The sequence below is a fragment of the Pleurodeles waltl genome, chromosome 1_2 (assembly GCF_031143425.1).
Source record: "Pleurodeles waltl isolate 20211129_DDA chromosome 1_2, aPleWal1.hap1.20221129, whole genome shotgun sequence".
Taxonomy (NCBI): Eukaryota; Metazoa; Chordata; class Amphibia; order Caudata; family Salamandridae; genus Pleurodeles; species Pleurodeles waltl.
Genome location: NC_090437.1, coordinates 652,172,779 through 652,193,307, shown reverse-complemented (window position 1 = coordinate 652,193,307; position 20,529 = coordinate 652,172,779). Strand labels below are relative to the sequence as shown.

The following is a 20,529-nucleotide window of genomic DNA, read 5'->3' as shown; positions in this document are numbered from 1 at the left end:
AAGTTGCACTCACCATTCCCATATAAACCGTATACCTATTGGCCCTAGGGGACACCAAGCATCTGGGCATGACTTAGATAAAGGAAGGTGGTCTGGAAAAGATCCTGGAACAAATCATGGGATAAATGAGGCAAACGAGGTAAATGATCCTCTAGTCAATGAACAACCCAAATGGAGCCCAGGAACATCCAAATCAAGTATCGGTATCGATAAGCACTTCCCAGCTATAAAAACTGAACATTTAGTTCCGGTACATCATTCAAATACAGTAGAAGACCACTACGGAAAATGCCAGCAGCCTCCGAATTCCATTAGTGAGGGGGCAGAACAAGATAACAGCAAAGGTGAAAGTAGAAGGGCAGAGACCCCAGAGTATATACGAAGCAAACAAAGTATAAGAACAACCATGTGCGTGGACAACATAACAGCCCCAGTTCCCGCACCCCGGACAAAGGTAAAATATTGCTCTCAGGTCAGCCCTGGAAATTATAATCTCAGCAACCAGCCTGGGTGGATCACTGATTCGCCTGCACCATCGCGCCCAGCACTGGACCTGGAAACCAATGAAACCAAAGGAAAAAGGGACAATTGGCTTCCAAAAAGGCAACCCTACGAAGAACAAAGGAACAAAGAGTTGCAATTGGGGAGGGAAAAAGGCCAGGTAAATCGAACATTGACTAGTCGGGCAGCTACCACTCAAGACAGACAAAATGAGAACACCCAACTTCAAGGAAGACAGTCGCAGGAAGGTGGCGGGCACACTGAGATCCGTTCTGAAACAACTAAAGAGCCTGAAGCCATGATCATGTTCACGCCTGAGTACTCCTCAAGAGGAAGTCACGACATCCTGAACAGGTCCAACATCTTACTTCTGGTCAACTCCCTGCCAGCCTTACAGAATGTAACAACTAAAGATCTCCTCTCAGTAAGATTCACACCAAAAAAAGAATTAGAGAACGGGGAATTAACAGAAACAGTCTGGGCCTCACCTTGGATAGTAGAACAGATCCTAAAATGTTCCAACACGATGAAGACCTGGGGAATATCCATTGCTACTCCGCAAAAAGAACCATATCCAACAATATTTCTTGAAAAAGCTTCAAACCGAAACATGATGGGTAGGCAAGAGGTAAAAGGCAATTTTGGTTCGATACTTCAGGGAGCAATCAGCTCCAAACAACAACTCCCTGAACGAATAAATTTGAGTAATATGAGGTTCTGCCTGTTGGCCAATTCCCCTAGAAACAGTAGGGGCAATCCCCCACAGTTACAGAATTGCAAAGAGCAATCATCTAGAAGCTCGTAGCAAAAAATGGACAGTTTGAACATAAAAAATAAAATCAGTCCCATATTAAAAATTCTAAGCTGGAACATAGCAGGTTTAAAAAACAAAATGGAAGATAAAGACTGGGTCGAACTCATTAAAAAACAAGACATCAGCTGCTTCCAAGAAACTTGGTCTATTCATGCTATTGACCTAGATGGGTTCTCCACTTTCCACTCACCCGCTATTAAGCAAAAAAAAGGAAGACCTTCGGGAGGTCTAATTATTTGGATCAGAACTTCATTACTGAGAAACTCCGTAGTAACTCATACTGTACTAAGCAAGGGAATCCAGACGCTCGCAGTCAAATACGAGGAGTGGTCACTTGAAATAGTAAATGTGTATTTCCCTCCTATCAGCCGGGCTCAAGTTATGCCAGGGGTGCGGCTCCTTAAAGAACATATCCTAAATAATAGAACTAAGGATCGGAGGAACCCAGCACCAGGTCACACGAACAATTGCTCTCCCCAGCCTTGTAAAACCCTTTTACTGATATGTGGTGACTTTAACACTAAACCTCATTCTATCTTCTGGGATGAACAAGTAGCAGAGGAAGACTATGCTTGGAATATTCCAACTCCTCTTATCCAACGTTGTAATGACTCCAAGAAAGGAGAATTAATCTTTGAAGCATTAATAGAAGGAGGAATCCGCACATTAAATGGGAGAACAAATTCAGATAAAACTTTTAAATCTACCTTTCGAACTGGAAAAAGGCAAAGCATAATTGACTACATGGCAATAAACATCGAAGCCTGGCATTATGTCATCGATATGGAAATAAGGGACAGAATCGCGAGTGATCACGACCCACTGCTAATGGAGATAGTCCATCCGGACACGAGCCCAGGGAAGGCGGAGTCTCCATTCAACGGAAATAGCCTAACAATAACTATGAGACCAAATAGGAAAAACATATTAAGGTCAAATGAGGATGAACCTTATATGAGCGTACCCAGTCAAACCTGGTTGTCATCACTTAGCACGTTCTTAAACCCATCAGTTAATGACGCTTTACCCCTCCTGCATAACTTTAATAATTTGCTATTGCAAACAAAAAAGGAAAAGATCAAGCATCCTCAAATCAATCCTAAAATGATGGAGGGCTGGTTCGATGAAGAGTGTTTAAAGCTAAAAAAGACTTTATCACAAGCATTGAAGAACCGGCACTTGAATGACTCCAACGAGCAACATTTTTATGGATGTAGGCAACAGTACAAAAAATTATTAAGATACAAAAGGAAGATATTTCCACATAAACTTTGGAAAACTTTACTGCAAACAATATCGGCAGGGAACTCCAAAAAGTTCTGGGAGATAGTCAGGTGGGGATGCGAAAGTCCCCCGAAAAATCTAGAACTGAATATCAACCCTCAACATTGGGTAAAGCATTTTACCGCCTTGTACCAGGAAGGGGCCAAGAGGGCACCAGGGATGACCAATAACTCAAACATCCTCACTCAAGGGCTGGCAGGCAGAAATCAAAGATTAAGTAAAGTATTTCCTCTTCAAAAGACTTACGCAGCATCTTAAAATCGGCTTGCTAGATTGGTAAACGAAACCCAGAATGTACTAGTCTCCAACGAATTCTCCAGCACAAATTACACGCAAGTAGCCCATGTCATTCCACGTGCAATGGAGTTAATATCGGAATTCAGTGAAAAAGAGATTAAACAAGTTATCCTCCTCCAGAAGCCGCATAAGGCTGCAGGCCCAGATGGTATCCCTTCAGACGCTTACCGTAACCAGCTAACGTTATGGTTACCTGCTCTAGCCCGTCTATTCAACAGCGTTTGGCATCACGAGGTAATCCCTTCTTCTTGGAAGGAATCAATAATCGTTCCAATTCACAAAAAAGGGCCTCGGGACATGGTGAGCAATTATAGACCTATTTCACTGCTTGATAGTGTTGGAAAGATTTTTGCCAAATTGATTCAGTCGCGTCTAGACCAATGGCTAGAGGACGGAGATTTAATATCAACACACCAAGCTGGTTTTAGGAGAGGCCAAAGTACAACAGATCAACTTTTTAAGCTAAACATGATCTGCGCTAAATACGCCACCCTTAAAAACTGTCCATTATATCTGGTCTTTGTGGATCTCCAAACAGCCTTCGACAGCGTAAATCGCCAAACACTATGGCAGTTATTGTCGGACATGGGCATACAGGGAAAAATCTTAAGGCTGCTAATTCTATTGCATACAGGAAACACTGCCAGGGTCAGATATACTACGAGAAATGATTACACGGCTGAAATTCCAATCGAGCGAGGTGTAAAACAAGGCTGCGTTTTGGCTCCAACCTTATTTATTTGTTATATAAATAAAGTAAGTCAAGTTCTGAAGGAATTAAATCTGGATGTGCCAAAACTAGCCAATGAAAGTATACCTATCTTGCTCTTTGCTGATGATGCCGTATTACCTCAAGGAGCATGGTAATCAATGAGGGGAAAACAAAGTTTATGATTCTCAACCAAAAACAGACGTTGCAATCGACCTTTAGGGCAAATAATAAGCCTTTGGCCCGAGTGGCCACTTATGATTACCTGGGCTGCAGACTAGACGAAAAACAGACATGGAAACCACAAATCTATAAAAGTAGAATTTCCTTGGCCCAACAAGCTGGAGCAGTGCTCAGATTTGCAAAAGCTACAGGCAATCATTCTGTGAGTTCTGCACTGCTCGCATAGAAAACAAAAGCGAGAGCTGCAGCAATTTACAGCGCAGAGATCTGGGGATTCAGAAAGATTCCATCAATACAAGTAACTGAGAACTAATTTTTACGTCGATTACTTTGTCTAGGCAATGCCACACCAATGAATGCAATAAGAACTGATCTACAGATGAGAAAGGTTGAGGACTACATTGCTCTGGCTCCAGTAAGATACTGGATCCGTATTTGGACAAAAGAGGCTCTCAAACCATATAGAGACGTACTTAAGGACATCATGAAGCTGCAAAACCACGGGAAACTGCCCTGGTTCAAACATATCTCAACTATCCTGGCTGCGATCGGCCAGGATGACTTTTGGCTCCATCCAGAAAAAATCAGAAGGCCTAGTCTAGCTGTCATAAAAAAGGCATATTGGGAGCGAAAGACTGAGATTATGTGCGAGTCATTTAGCCCTTTATTCAAGCGGTATTTTTTGTTTAACCAAGAGCTTAAACCAGCAATATTCATAGACAGTATTTATCCGGAGGAAAAAAGGGCTCTCTACTTCAAATTCCGTATGGGCACCCTACCTGTGACGGCGGTGGTCAACAGATGGCAATCCGCTCCTCTGGGTAGATTAGAATGCTGTCCATGCCTTCATGGTGGCCCGGAAACACTGTCCCACTTCCTTCTATTATGCCACTTTACGCTCAAACTCCGTAAACTGTATCTACGTCCACTTTTCAGATCTTACGGAGTTAGGAAGTGCAAGGAGGCAGAAGCGCTATGTATGCGATCAGATGAGAAATACATTGTGACAAAGGTCTCAACTTATATCTTGGAAGCATGGAAATTACGTCTATCAATGCACCCATAGTTGGCATAAGCACAACAGCCTATGTTATCCCGTAGCTATCTAGCTTGGGAAATTGGTGCAGGGTAGCGTAAAACTGGGTTAGGCCTCGGGCTTCTATTAAATGGTTGGAAGGCACTGCAAGGTCCCAAATGATTCGTCCCAGAACAAGACATCTTAAATATTAGATTTATAATGTTTTTCTAGAATAAGTTAAGTTTTTATGTAAATTATGGCTATATATTAGGTTTTACGATAATGCATGGTAAATCGGACACATTTCGGTACATGTTAAATCAAAAATTCAAGCATAGTTTCCCTTTTTACTGAGATGTTTTATTTAATGTGATTTTTATTGAGTGTGATGGATTGATATTTATTGTGTGATTATTGTTAAGGCCAGATAGGCTAATAACAATTAAATAAAAATGGTTATAAATGGCTATCTTAGCAACAAATGCAATTCAGGGCAAGCAGTGGATAAACATTCACCCTCATCAGTCAAAACAAATGTTGATGTTTAGCAGACACTACACAAATATTTTACAGAAACACTATAAAGATCTTACAGTGCATACTGTTCTCTCTAAAACAATAGGGACTTTGACTACATACTGCATTGAATACACTTTCTCCACTCATCTACCAGAATGACATGAGACTATCGTGATTTTGGTCAATGACAAAGCCTATAACCATACTGAAGGAGAGCCCAGTCTTTTCTACAAGGCCCTAGAAAAAGTGAGTCATATGTGGGGAAATATTTTCAAATGATAACATTCGATGTGAAGCAGCATCACTAATAGAGGAGAAATAGTTGAATAGTGGCAACTTGTTCTACAGACCAACAGTGCTGTAACAAAGGCCACGTGTTGTGGTGGGTCCCCCGAGCTCCAGGGCCCCCCTCAGCACAGTATACTGTACACTGGTGGTAGGCGCCTGACTAGGTCCAGGGCCCCCCCTCTTACTACTTTGCAGGGGCCCCACTCAAGTTTCATTGTGCTAGTGCAGCCCACTGCTCTTAAGAGAAAATCAAGTTATTGGTTGTATTTGAAATTTGTATTATGCATTTGGCAGGTGAAATAGCAAAAAAAACAAAAAACATAAGGATAATAGCCTTAGAATGAAAATTCAACTCCAGAGAGAAAGGGGGGCATGGTTGGAGTAAACGGTGGACTGGCTTGTCCAAGCAGTGGTAACACAGATAAGCTGTATGACGTGCCCCTGCAAGAAAACACACAAATAAAGCCATCTACATTGCACCCACAACATCTTGCTCCCTTACTACTATGTGTAGATAACTGCTGTGAATTCTGATAAATTTACAACCAATCATTGAATAGACGTGAGTAAGATAAAACTCCAACATGAATAAGTAATACATTTTGGTGCTCCTGCATATAGAGGTCATGGGGAAAAAAGGTAATTTTTGAAGCTTACACATGCTCAACTACTCAAGCAAAATCATTGACCTTTCCACTACATCCTTCCAGTATAAGGATTTTCTGCAAAATGTATATATCGTCCCATCTCACTTCCAATACACGTATAGATAGCGTTACCATAATACTCAAAGCCTCGGGCATTGGCAATGTTTATATATTCAAAGAACACTCGATTGAGAATTTATTCCAGAGCACATTTTGGCAGTAGAGGCTGCAACTGAAGTCGCACTCTGCGCTGACATCAATGCAGTGGAAAGTGTTCATGAAGCAGAAACTCTTGGGCGTATAATGTATTTTTCCAGCAGAAGGCAAAAGTGTATTTAAACTTCACGTTCCAGCTAAAAGTCAAGTCCAATAAACGACCAACAGAACTGAAGTGAACAATTTATTTTCCAGGATGAATTGCTATATTCATTCTAATTCAGTTGTGTTTTTGTAAGGAGAAAACTTAGATATAAAAATAATTGAAGTTATATCCACTGTATTTTTGTATGCCACTTCTTTTTGAGGGGCAGGCTCACCTGTTGGCCATCCCTACACACTGCTTTCTTCGAAGTATATTGCACTGCAACAAATACACATTTTATGTAATCTTAAGAAATGTCAGAGAGGGAGTTTTGATATATTCGCCCATGAGTCGTCATCTGTTCTTGAACATTTAACCTAGAAACATAGGAGTGAAACAAGAAATTCGGTAGGGTGCCCACAATCAACATCCACAGAGGAACCACTATTAAAGAGGACCCCAGTTACGGCTTAGATTGCAGTATCACGCTCTGCATCGGATACTAAAATATTGCACATCACACTCTGCATCAGCTAAAATATTGCACATCACTGATGTTGACAGAAATGTTACTTTAAATTGTATTTTTGAACTGAAATGTCAGACTATGGGCGAATGGGGAAAAATGGTGCCGTGCCATATGTACAGAGTTGCATGCTGGTGATGTCATTGGCCCTATGCATGCAAAACATTTTCCAATTTAGCATGATGCTAAGCATTATGCCACTGAGCACAACTGAGCAAGCAGTGTCTTGCACCAGATCTGTAGTCGAGGTACACCCTCGACTTTAGATTTTTACGTAATTACAACAGGTCAATAGAAGTGCTTGAACTGGAAAGATAGTAGTGCAGGTACTTCTTGTCCCAAAGCACCTGTTTGCTGCTGAGAAGTGCCTTTACTCTCCCATTAACAGTTTTGGAGCAGTGCTGAGGAGTGGCGGTATTATAACTTCCGAATTAAAGTGCAGGTTCTGAGTACCTGACCATTCAACCCACAGGTCAATAGTAAGCCACATAAAATGTGTAATCGTGTGATATTTTGAGTATCCATTGTTTGTGCCTGGCTTCATTTTTGCTAGGATTCCATGCACAGCCAAGTGACTAATCTCGTAGATCTGGCTTAGTTTGGAAATCAAGGTGCATTTGTACTGTTTCTGACGCATTACACCCCCTTTGCTTACGCTATCAGTGGGGTTGCTACTCCAAAATACATAGGGCCTCATTTCAACCTTGGCAGGCGGCGGAGGCCGCCCGCCAAGGTAGAACCGTCAAACGGCAGCCTATGCGGCTGCAAACCCGCCGGCTGCATTTCAACATTCCCGCTGGGCCGGCGGCCGGAAACAGAGTTTCTGCCCGCCGGCCCAGCGGGGATTTGGGACGTAACATTGCAGCCAGCTCCTAATGGAGCCGGCGACAATGTGGCGGTGCGGCGGGTGCAGCAGCACCTGTCGCGCTTTCCACTGTCTGCCAGGCAGACAGTGGAAATCACAATGGGGCTTTGCCTGGGGGCCCCTGCACTGCCCATGCCAAGTGCAGGGGCCCCCAGGGGCCCCGCAAGTCCCCTTACCGCCAGCCTTTCCATGGCGGTGTCTACTGCTATGGACTGGCTGGCGGTAAGGGGAGTCAAAATCCCCAGGGCAGCGCTGCAAGCAACACTGCCCTGGTGGATTGAGACTGCCAGGACCTCCATGGGGGTAAACCGTCAATACCGCCACGGTCATAATATGGCATTTTGTACTGCTAGCCTGTTGGTGGTACGAACATCACTTTAACCCTGACGGTCGGTGACCACCAGGGTTGAAATGAGGCCCATAGTCATTTGGCACTTTAGTTATGTCAGCTGTCGGCGTACAATGGCTTATCCTTGCTCAAGATGAACAGCATTGCAAATTCCACCACATTATCTTGCAAAGCATCGCCCGCAAGAACATTGATAAATCTTGGTCATTCTGTCCTGCATAACCTCCAAATTTTAACATTATGGTTCTTATGTAAGTGCTGAAAGTATCAAAACAAGAAGCGGTATTCAGTAAATAATAAATGCTGCAGTTGGGGCTGCTACAGCCCGAGTCAAATGACACTCAGCAACCATATGAGTTTGTAGGCAAATAACCATAACTATCTGGCCTACACTTTAACTTTATCATTATACAATTAATGCTACGGATACACTCCAATGAACAAATGTGTAAATGACATATGATATTGAAAATACAATCACAGTATTGATCTACTCTATGGAAAATAATTCTTAGTGTGGCATTGTGTTTACTGGTACTTTTGTAATGTGATGATGCCAAAAATAACAGCTTTAGAAAATAAGTCACAAAATGCATGTTGCTTATGTATTACACGGTTGTATATACGTTACTCTTCATCGTCAATCTGTCAGGTACATTCACAACGTTTGCTAAAATACAGCACCGGGAAGGCTGACAAACGGTTAATCAAAGGGGACATTTATGAAAGTGCAATAAACCAACAATTTGTTCATGACATGCATTATGGCACCAAGGACTATTACTCTTTTCAATGTACATAGATATTTAGCAGTTTAAAATTCCTGAAAAATAGCAGGAAAAAGTCCAGTAAATACGAATCTATGTGATACTGGCATGGGCGCTGCACATTCTAAAAAGATCTTATCCCGCATTTTCTGCAGGAAACGCTTAAAAGATGGTATTTACCAAACACCATAAACTTTAAAGAAGGTATTAACCTTATTCTGTAAATATATCACGCCATGGTGTCTAATTTTTCTGTGGCCAGGTTGTTCAAACACAAAATAAAATAGCTTCTTAAGGGAGTCAAAATATGTTTATATTCTCCAGTCTTGAAGTGCATGTTTTTTCTTATGTTCCAGTTTGTTGAATGACTGATGTTTTGTATGCTTTTGCACTGTATTTTGATACTATCTGCAATGTCTTTTTGTATGCCAGTTCCATCTGACCCTGCTGAAATGCAGTATCACTGGTATCACTCTAAAAGAAAAGATTAATGGGCAGTCAAGAGAAGCCGGGTACATTTGCAAGGTAAGTGGGGCGTTTTGAGGAATACGAAAAAGTTCTCTCTGAAAAGGAGTGGTGGCTCTGTAAGAAATTAAATTATAACTCAGAAAAAATGTAAAACAGGTTGGACAACTAAGGGGTACCTTTGAACAAACGAGAACAATTGTATAGCAAGAGACACAAGACGACTTATGTGGTAACTTAGAGGTGTTATAAGGAAAACTGAGAGGAGCTGTTGGGGAAACGGAGGGGGCTTTAGGGCAAACAAGAAGTTTTTTGGTGGCAATCAAACACACATTATACTCATGAAGCAGGCTCATCTCACCAATACAAGCATACTACACGTGTAGCATATATGTTCTGGAAAACAAATGAAAGTTTGCAAGCTTTTGCCAGCAGCGCCAATAAACGAATAGAATTAATTCGTTGATAGTTTGGAAATACTTCCTATCCTAATCCTATGAAAAAGTCACGGACGGACATTGAAATAACTGAAAAACAAATCTAGACTCCCCTTATAAGTTATGGCAAAATAAATGTTCTGTAACAATGTTTAAAAAAAACAGCAGTGTGCAGTAACGCCTGAATGAAAGAACACCTTTACCCTAAGCCACAAATGATGGAGATGAATACATTTTAAAACAAATGATCAGTGCATTGCAGCGACGCATAGGCATTGTACTGCTCAAAATGTGTTGCTCATTTGTTACAGATGATCTAAAGCAAAAAAAAAATTGGTCACACTCCGCAAAGAGAAAAAGATATGTTTGCACGTGACCTACATCCTACGTGGCGGTTTTACAACTAGACTTGTGCAGATTTCATTATTTGATACAAGGAAATTAAACATGATATGTCGCGAAAGTTCTTAGCGCCCAAATCAGCAGGTGTTCACAGTTAAAAGATGGGTAAATTATTCCAACTTTTTCAGTGTATGCTCGTCATGGTCATTTGCATCCTTCGGCCAACATGCACGAGGTCAAAAACAGCAACGAACAAAAACTATCTTCATAAACCACTTTCATTCAAAAGGAGACTTGATTTACACATTTATTTTGGAGTTATGATTATTTTCATGTTAGTACTTATACTTGTCTACCAACAACGGAGGTCACGCAAATTTCTCTACTTTCCATGATCTACCATATTTTTGCTGTTTCAATAATAGCCTGACATGGAAAAAACAATTCCGCAGAAGTAAAATAAAGTAACATTTGCTATTCACCAGTGCGGATTTACGTGACCGCCAATTTCAACGAAACACAGGGAACTCATGAGAAGCCAACATGTGACTAAATAAGTAAAAGACTTGCCAACCCATTGATATCTGAAGATACAAAAAGCCACACATCCCAAACAGCCACACACACTCACTTTTAGATCCCAGCACGCACACTAGACATATACATTGCCACATATAGAAAGATACATTTAGACAGGGACGCAGACCAACCACCCATACCCACTCATAGGCAGACACACACCGCCAGGAGTACTCACTGTTTCTGGAGATCTTCCCTTAACATCGTAGACAGTCAGCTTTATTTTTGTCTCCTCATAGATGGGATAGTCCGCAGGGAACGTCACGCCAGCCAGAAACAGCGGGTCTCGTGTTCCCTGTATTGCAGAAGTAAACAGTCTCGGTTAGGTGGCAACAATGTTCGGTGCAGCAAAGAGACAGAAGTGTAGACGATTTTGTAATTTTTATTTTCAGTTTCAAAGAAAGATTCCTGATCGGCATGCCTGATCAGGACCATAAAATGTACACGAAATAGCTCAGAATGAAAAACCCGTGCAGTAACCAGCTAAATGGACCAAGGTCATAAGAAATGCCGTAAAGGTTCCTGCAGAGGTGCTAAGGACCGCCAACTGACTGAAAACCACCATACTGTGCGCCTCTCTCATACTTCTTCATCCACCACACTGCTAAATACTGCGTCCTATCAAACGATAACCGCACCAGGGTTGTCATTACACAGGACATTGAACTACTTTCCACATGGGATCAAAAGTTGCACAACACGTTTCCAGTTATACACCTTACAAGTCGTAGCGTGCTAACCATGCAGGCAAAGAAAAACTCCACACACGAAAGCAGTAAGCGCTTTATACTTCCTGAAACAAAATACATTACAGTACTGTTACAAATCATGGACAGAAGCTGCAGATGCTCACCAGGACTCAGTGAGACTAGAAGATGTAGTTCTAGAGTGCACGGCTCATTTGGCGTCAACAATATCCTCTCAGGTAGCCCAAGTAATCTTTCTCACTACTGCCAAGTGTTAAAGCAATTTTCTTTGTGTCAGGAGGTGCAGAAGCGTTTCCTTTGAGCATGCCCGTCATCATAATTGATGTCCGTTTTGAAAAGATCTCAAAAAGCAAGACCACGATCAATAAAAAAAAAAAAAAAATACTCCTGACAATCAACTTCACCTCTTTAACCATTTACTGAATGCATCAGATTAGAGCATGAACCCGGATTGCTTCTTAGCATTAGCATATGTGTCCCTCAAAGTAAACCAATATGCTTATTAAAAGCTTTTATTACTGCCGATATTTTAAAAAGTAATCAAGCCACCTGGCATCAAGGTGGGTATAGAGGCACTCTTCATTGATAATAAGCCACGTAGCGCAATATGGACTCGTAGGGATGGTGACAATGCTACATTACTGATAGAGTGCAGTCTCCCAGAGGTTACCGTGGTGCAGAAATGCATTATTTGATCCATAGGAGTCAGTTTCATTTGAATGTATCTTTTCTTACTTTTTAAGTCGAGCCATTGGAGTAGATAAAAATTGTCCAGACTGCTTGAAGCCATATAACCTACTCAAGTGTTTGATAGTGAACGCTGAATACGGATCAACCACAAAGATAAGAGAGGCCGGTGCATGATTATGTACACATCATCTGCAGGTTACCGCTGTGAAAGCTGGGTCTGGGAGGGTTAACTCCAATTTTCGGAAGTGGAAAACGAGTGCTGCTTTCAACTAACTACCAATGTTTTGGGCTAGAAAGCTAAATTTAGAACGTTTTAACGCCTGGGAAATAAATGTGCAAGGGCTTCAACTGCAAACAAAATGTAAGGTTGTCTATTTATTCGTTTACTTATTAAGCAATAAATAAGCATTTAAAGGAGAAATGCTATACAAAGCAACAGAATCGCAGTACAAAAGGCCATTTACAGTTTCGATATTAATAGATTTGAGTATATAAGGTGAAGACTAGATGTTGACTGAGAGGCACAAAACAAGCTAGAGAAAGGGTCTCACCAGACCACCGAAGATGGAGGCATCACTTCTTCAAAAGCCCCTACTGCAGTCCCATAAATCCACTATCTTCTGATGGCTACCGCATGTTCGGAGACGGGAAAGCAGTGGCATAACCAGATGACATTCAGAGAAACCAGAGCCCAGTTAAACTACTGGGGCGACCTGCAGTCTGCAGGAAGGAGACTGCGTGAGCGCTAGGCCGGCAGAACAGATCCCTCACGGTTGCTGGGAACAGTAAAGTGGCATGCCCTGAGGCCGCTGGTGGCTGCTTCTGCTCCCCCTCTAGTAGCAGAGGAGTGGCAGGTCACACAATGCATGGGGCAGGAGATGGACATGTGGCCATCTGGAGCTTGTCTGCTGAGCCCAAGGCAGGAGACCGGAAAGTCCAGTGAACCCCGGTGTGGCCTGCCACCTGTGGAAGTGAGACCGGGAGAACACCAAGCCTGAGGTGCAGGTCCGCCCAGGTTGCTGAGAGCAGAGAATCGGTGTGCCCCGGGCTGGTTGAGTGAGTTGAGGTGGCTTGGACCCCCTATAGGGGATTGGTGGGCCACATGACAAGGCAGACCTGTAGCAGTGAGGGCCAGAGACGAACAAAGGGCTGCCTAGGCCCTGTGTGCTACACCCAAGGAAGGAGATGTGTAGACTGGCCGACGCTCCGATGGGAGCAACACTCATGAGGAGAAGTGGACCCGATGTGGCAGAGAAGAGCATACAATCTGCTGCCCCCATGAGATGCTTCCACAGGTATGAGGCAGGAGTTGAGTGGAAGCCTCCAGATGTTGCCTCAGAGGGTCGTGGGTCAGTTTTGAGGGGCTGCAGGTGGCAGGTCATGCCCCTGGAACAGAGGGACAAGGCAGGACACAGATGGAGGCGACTCTGGGGCCAACAGGTCTTTGTGGTGCCTAGCAACTCTGAGAGGCATGAGTTGGGGGTTAAAAAGTGATGGGCATATCATCCCATACCAAAGGCGGGAGACCGTGGCTGACACCCCAAGTGAGACACCGTAAAGAGAGAGAGAGAGGCTCTGTGCTTTAAACCATACATAGAGACACCTCCCCCAGGGGTGCTGTTGTATGCTTGCCCTCAATAGGAGAAGCACACTGTTGGAGAGAGAGAGAGAGAGAGAGCGCCTAGGCCACACTCAGAGGGCAGGTCTCTTGTTGGGGGGAATGGCCACATCGTGTTCTCCCCCCCACTAGACCCCGAGAGGGTGGCTTAGGTTCCGAGGATCAAGACAGTGAATACCATCAAGTGAAACAATAGTGAAAGAGAGTGGAGCGTTAGTCTTCAACCAAAGAAGGACTGACTGCTGTAATACAGCCATGGTGATGGGACTAACCCCCCCCCCCCATGAAGATTGTTAGGAGAGACCAACAACCAAGTAGTGCGGGCCTCGTGGCCTGAATACTCATTCTACAGGCCATAATGGACTCGAAGATGGACTTGGAGGGACAGATACAAGGGGTAGGTGCAGAGGTCTCCCTCTTAAGACAAGATCTAAGAAGAGTGACTGACCACATGATCAAGGTGGAGACCCAAATCTCTTCAGCGGAGGATGAATTTCATGCTGCAAAGAGGGATATAAAAAAGCTCCAGCATCTGGTGCTTCAACTGCAAGAAAGAGCAGAAGATGCAAAGGGCTGATCACAGAAAAACAACTTGAGAATGGTGAGGGTACTAGAGGGACCCACGCAATGTTTCACAAGGTGGATTAAATACTGGGTACCAGATGCTAAATGGCCCACTTGCTTTGTTGTAGATTGAGCACACAGGGCTTTGACCCCCTGGGTGCCTCACCGCAGCTGGTTATTCTGCGACTACTTAACCACATGGACGGAGACTGTATTTTTAGAATGGTACGCACACAACAAACCTTTCTGCTGGACTCCAACAAAATAACGATCTTTCCAGGCTACACAATGAGAGTCCAACAACGATGGCATACGTTCACATAAGCCAAGATGAAACTTGGGGCAATGCAAATCAAGTACATGCTCCTCTACCCCACTAGATTGAAAGTGATCTACTTGGATGAAGAACACTTCTTTAATGACCCTCAAGGAACCCTGGAGATGAGTTGAAGAATGTCAGCCACTGAAACCAAATGGGACAGATCACTCCACTGTGCTTTGGGTGCCTGGTCGGTGGTCTCTCCACCCCAAAGACAAAGTAGATGATGCTGCAGACAGACCACATCACTTCAGTAGAGGCACCTGAGACTAGTTCGTATCGGAAGGGAGGACTCACCCACGATCACCGTAAAGAACATGGCACTGGGGGAACAAGAATGGACAAGGAATCACATCAGTCTGGCTAAAACTGATGTGATGAACAGCTCCTATATGGTCAGCTGGCTCCAGAAGGAGGATGATACGCGAAACGGCTAGATGAACAGCTAGTCTACACAAGACTCCATTGTAGTTGTTTCAAGGAAACACATTGAGCTTCCAACAATTTTTCTTTGTTTCATGGGGTGGGAGGAGAGGGAACAGATAGGTCACTGCATAATCGATGTTATGTTCAAGGTAGTGACAGTTTTGGGCGACAGATCGTTCATCTCAAGAAGTGTGGAGATTAGGAGGGGTTAGGGTGGTTAGTGTTGGTTGCATCCCAGAGCTAGATACGTTTATGTTTCCAGTCCATCAATCCTACTCACAGGACGCCTTCCAGACATGACCCGAGGGGAGTGGAGTGGCTGCCTTCCCAGGGTGGGGAAGGGCTGGGAGAAGGGGTGAGACTATGACAGGTAGACAGATGGGCACAAACACACGGGTAGACACCACAACTTTTAGTGGCCCGAGCTACTGGAGAGAGGGGCAACTTGATCTGACAGGGGTGATATAGGGTACATGAAAGCTCAGACTAACAAATGCCCCCCAGGATAGTGTAACGTGAGTAGCTCCACATACAAGTCCTAATTGGCTCACGCCGTTGACATGGAACATCAATGGGCTGGTGTGCAAACTTAAACAAGGGATGATTGCACAACTACACAATGCCAACCTCATGTTGCTACACGGAAATATACTTGTCAGAAACCAAAGTTCCCTGCCTTACTAGGAGACAGTATCCATTATTGGCACACTCCAGTTACACAAAGGGGTCCTGTGGGATGGCAATATTGGCCCAGAAAAATTCTCCCTTCTGAGTTGATAAGACATGGCATTACCCCGTGGGACGCTTTATAGGAGTGCTGGGATTGCGGGGGATGGAAGCTCTCTTTATGCCGAGTGTTAAAGTCACTCAAAGATTGCAGTGAGCAGTGTTAGACACTCTGGCCCTCATTACAACTTTGGCAGTCTTTTCGCAAGACCACCAAAGCCGGGTGCGGAAGAAGACCGCCAGTGCTGGCGGTCTTCCTACCACCATATTACGAGTACTGCAGGATTTCTGCCACATTTTGGGCAGAAATCGTGCAGTAGTCGTGCTGGCGGTCAGAGGCGCATGGGCAGTTCCACCACCAGGCCTGCCCTGCCAAAAGGACTCCACCAGCCGTATTACAACATGTAATACAGCCTGGTGGTGTCCTGATGGGGGGGGGGTGCTGCCGGAGGTGTTTGCACCCATTCCCTGCTGGACGACCTCCTTGCCGGACAAGGTAAGTTGGGCGTCCAACAGGGGAGGAGGGTGCGGAGGCTGTGGGGTGTTGTGTGTGAGTGGGTGTTGTCTGCATGTGTGAAAGTAAGTGTGTATGTGTGTTTGTATGCGTGTGTGTATGGGTGTGTGTATTCGTGGTCAAATGGGTGTATGAATGTTGAAGTGAATGTGTGTATGAATGTTGAAGTGAATGCAAGTATGGATGCATATGAGTCAGTGCCTGCATAGATGCATGTGAGTGAGTTCATGAATGGATGCATGTGAGTTAATGTGTGTTGTCAGTGTTGGTGAATGAGCGCGGGTTGCATGAATGAGTGTATGCAGGGTGCGTGTGTGTGTGTATGCGGGGAGGGGGCGCTGTACTAGAAGGGGGTAGGGGTGCTGTACTAGAAGGGGAGTGAGGAGAGGGGGGCACTGTTCTGGTAGGGGGGTTCTGGTATGGAGGGGGGTGGAGATATCTGCTGGTGACACAAAAGAAATGTCCTGTCACCAGTAGCCTTTCTGCCAGGGTTTTCGTGGTGGTGCTACAGGCGCCGAAGCCCTGGTAAAAAAGCAGACTCCTAATAAATTATCTTAATTGGACCACCAGGTCGGAGATACTCATCTCCGACCCGGCGGGTCCAACCGTCCTGGCGGTATGTGCGGAGATGTGGCTGTCTTCACGGGCAGCCCTTTGGCGGTGTAACTGCCACCGTGGCCCTGGCGGTCGGAAGACCACCAGGGTCATAATGAGGGCCACAATGTCCAAAAATACTGGAAGCAGAGGCGCACAGATACATAATGGGAGAGGAGCTTTAATGAAGTGTTAGACACCACAATGGACAGGTTGTCCCCTGCACCTACCCCTCTTGGAGGGATGTCACTTCTGCACCAATTGGTTCATATGCTGGGCCTCTAGGATGTCAGGAGGGTGAAATATCACACAGATCAGCAATATTTCTTTGTGTTTATGATACTGGATGACTGTTCTAGTACTGACACAGTGGACTACCTACTGAGAGGCATCTTGGATCATGCCCCCTTCAATGTTACATCAACATTACACTGGGAAGGATAGACACCAGAGACTAGAGTCCCAACATTTAGGAACTTCAGGACAGAGATCTTGGAACACAACTCTGAGCCAAATCAGGGCTTTACTTTAAAGAAAATCAATACTTGGTCTCATCAGCAGTGATGCTTTGGGAGGCATACAGGACTCCATTAGGCACAAAACCCAATTGCCTGGAAAAGGAAGCATTCTCAGGAGTAGGTGGCTTAGGTGGAGAGACAGATTGGTGCTTGTGAGTTGCGATACTTGGAAAAGAAGAACAGAAATCCCAGTACCATCTAGAAACTCTGAGTAGATCACATCACACACCGACCCACATGGCTACCAAAACCTACTACAGTGCAGAAATTAAATGAGATGGGAGAGGAATCCAGTCACCTCCTGGCACAGCTACGAAGGAGGGAAGAAGAATCCAGGTGGGTTAAAGAAACTATTGATGGGGATGGAGGTAAGCACTTTACATATAGTGACATATAGTGACACAGTAGGGTCCTTCACTCGCTTTTATCAGTAAATATACCAGGACCCATACTCACTCTCAGGGTTTTCTAGAAGAGCTGCCCCTCCCATGTTTAACACATGGAGAGAGAAGGGAGCTCAATAAGGAGCCCTCATTTGCTGAAATGACTATCCTGGGAATGATTTGCCTCATATAAACTGAAATCTTTGTTGAACACAGAGACCAAAATTCTTTGCCTATTGACTGGTCGGCAATATTTCTTCCTTTGTTCATAGTGATCATACAGGGTTCATGCCCAATCGCACCACGCGGATAAACCTTCAACAACTGCACTCATGACTTGGAGAAACATGTTCATGTGCAGCGTACTGCATTCGTAGAGGCCCACAATCTTATGCATGCTTCTCAGTCGGGCTTTCAAACTGATCACAGTGTGGAGTCCAGCCTTTTGGGAGTAACTGATGAACTGAGGCACGCCTGGATGAAGGTGGATCTGCCACTCTAATATTGCTTGATTTGAGCACAGCTTTTGATACCATGTCCTATTCCGTTCTGTTGGACAGATTAGGATCGTCAGGGCTCAAAGACTTGGCCTTGGTATGGTTCTGTTCCCTTTTACAAAGATGATCATTTCAGGTCTGTTCTGCTGGGGTTGAGTCCAGTTCTTTAGCTTTAACGTCTGGAGTCCCTCAAGGTTCAGTTTTAAGTCCACTATTATTTAACTTGTACATCTGTCCCCTAGTAGACTTAGAGGTGAGTTGTGGTCTGACAAGGCAATGATGCGCCTTCTGCACGTGGTACAGAATGCAGCTACCAGACTTCTCTTTTGCTTGCTGAAATCTTCCTCAGTTTCTCATCTTTTCCAGGAGCTGCTTTGGCTTACAATCTCCAAACACATTATTTTTGAAGCTTTATGTTACATGTTGAAAGCCAAAGTCGGCTTAAGTGCCCGCTATATCCAGAGCTTGGTGGTTCCTTACCACTCTCCTCGGTCCTTGAGATCCTCCTTTCGTACTCTTTTCTCTGTACCTAGATTCCGTCTATCGCACATGAAAGGGCACTCCTTCTCTTACCTTTGGTCCCAAACTGTGGAACTCTTTTCCTGAGCACCTTAGAGCTTGTACATCACTGCATGCTTTTTGTAAAGGTTTGAAGACTTGGCTTTTCTAGGCTGCGATATCTTTACCTTCTCTGCTGTGCTGCTTGTGTCGGGAAACCTCTAGGGGTAGCTGTGTGCACAATAAATCCTAGTAATAATAATTGAGCACCAGAAAGATTCCCGGGTTTCAGGCCTCTTCTATCTCTCGATGGCAAGATGGCTTTTGATTCCATAACCTGGGCCTACCTGTGCCAGGTGTTGAGGAGCTTTGGGGTGGGACCAGATTTCTGTTGCTGGGTGGAACTGTCATATCAGAGGTTGATACACTGAAAAAAAGAGGTTTACCCTTTTAACCCTACTAGACCTGGGTAACGAGAAAACAACAAGTGAACATGGTCAACTAGTAGGAAAGAATCTACAAATTAAATTCATACACTAAGGCGTTATTAATACTCCCTTGGTAATGAAAATAAATATCAACATTCATTCATTGATTAAAAAAATTGGACGAGAAATCATAAAGAACAAGCATCCTAAATACAAAACAGTTCACACAAATACAAAAATGTATATTCAAAAATCCTAAATGTCACAAGAATAATGTACAACATTGCTCTCCTACATTTGCAAACAATGTAGTTATATAGTCCCCTAAAGCAGTAATCCATGTATCTGCGATGGTTGTGCTCTAAACAATACGCATCTGACACTCTATAAACTTTTCCTTCTGAGTCATCAAAGAATGCGTGGTACATCCCTTAAAGGTTCAATAACTCTTTCATGCAACCTCGCAATCTAACAAAAAATGTCAACGCGTTTCGGCCCCTTCGTGTTTGGGCCTCATCAGGACAAATGGAGACAACAATGCCTATTAAAAATAAATAAACAATAAGAAATTGTAACAAATATTAAAAACAATTTGTAATACCTCCACCTTGCAAGTGCTAATTTAAAAACAGATGCTGAATTAAAGAAGAATCACTAATGTGGAATCCAATGGTGGGTTATCACATACAACACATCTTCTCGGCGTCAAGATGGTACTCATGCGCTGGTGCTAAATGAGCCAAACAGTTTAATTTATCCGTACTTGTGTATATCAATCAATTAGAAGATGTGGACAGATTATCTCCTAATAAAAACTTCGATATCATTACCTTTTATTCACTGCTTTTGTTGCATCCACACTCTTTGGTCTGACCTTCAAAAAATGATGTAAATATGATAAATGATCGAATATATCAGCCAGTGTGCTGGTAGCTTAATTGAAAGGAGTTTGTTTTAAAAAAACGTACTTATCAGCGATTGTGGAATGAAAAAGTGCTCAAGCTTTCATTTAGCTAGCGTATATGTATACTGCACTCGGGCGTACACGTTCCGAACAGCTAAGGTTCAGTTTATCGCTAGCGATCTCATCCATGGCACTTCCTTATAAGCACTGTAACGCGGCCGAGAGACTTGCTGTGTTTATCCAAAAACGCAT

At 43.8% G+C, this 20,529-nt stretch overlaps 1 protein-coding gene across 3 annotated transcripts in view; it reads right to left on the bottom strand.

The window, feature by feature from the left end:
• The window catches only part of INPP4B (inositol polyphosphate-4-phosphatase type II B), a 2,522,842-nt gene that overhangs the window by 1,988,580 nt on the left and 513,733 nt on the right, over nt 1-20,529 (bottom strand). For all 3 annotated transcript variants that reach the window (XM_069242568.1, XM_069242569.1, XM_069242570.1), the window contains one exon: nt 11,070-11,186. In XM_069242568.1, coding sequence (XP_069098669.1) covers nt 11,070-11,186 — 117 coding nt within the window. The remainder of the gene's footprint in view (nt 1-11,069; nt 11,187-20,529) is intronic.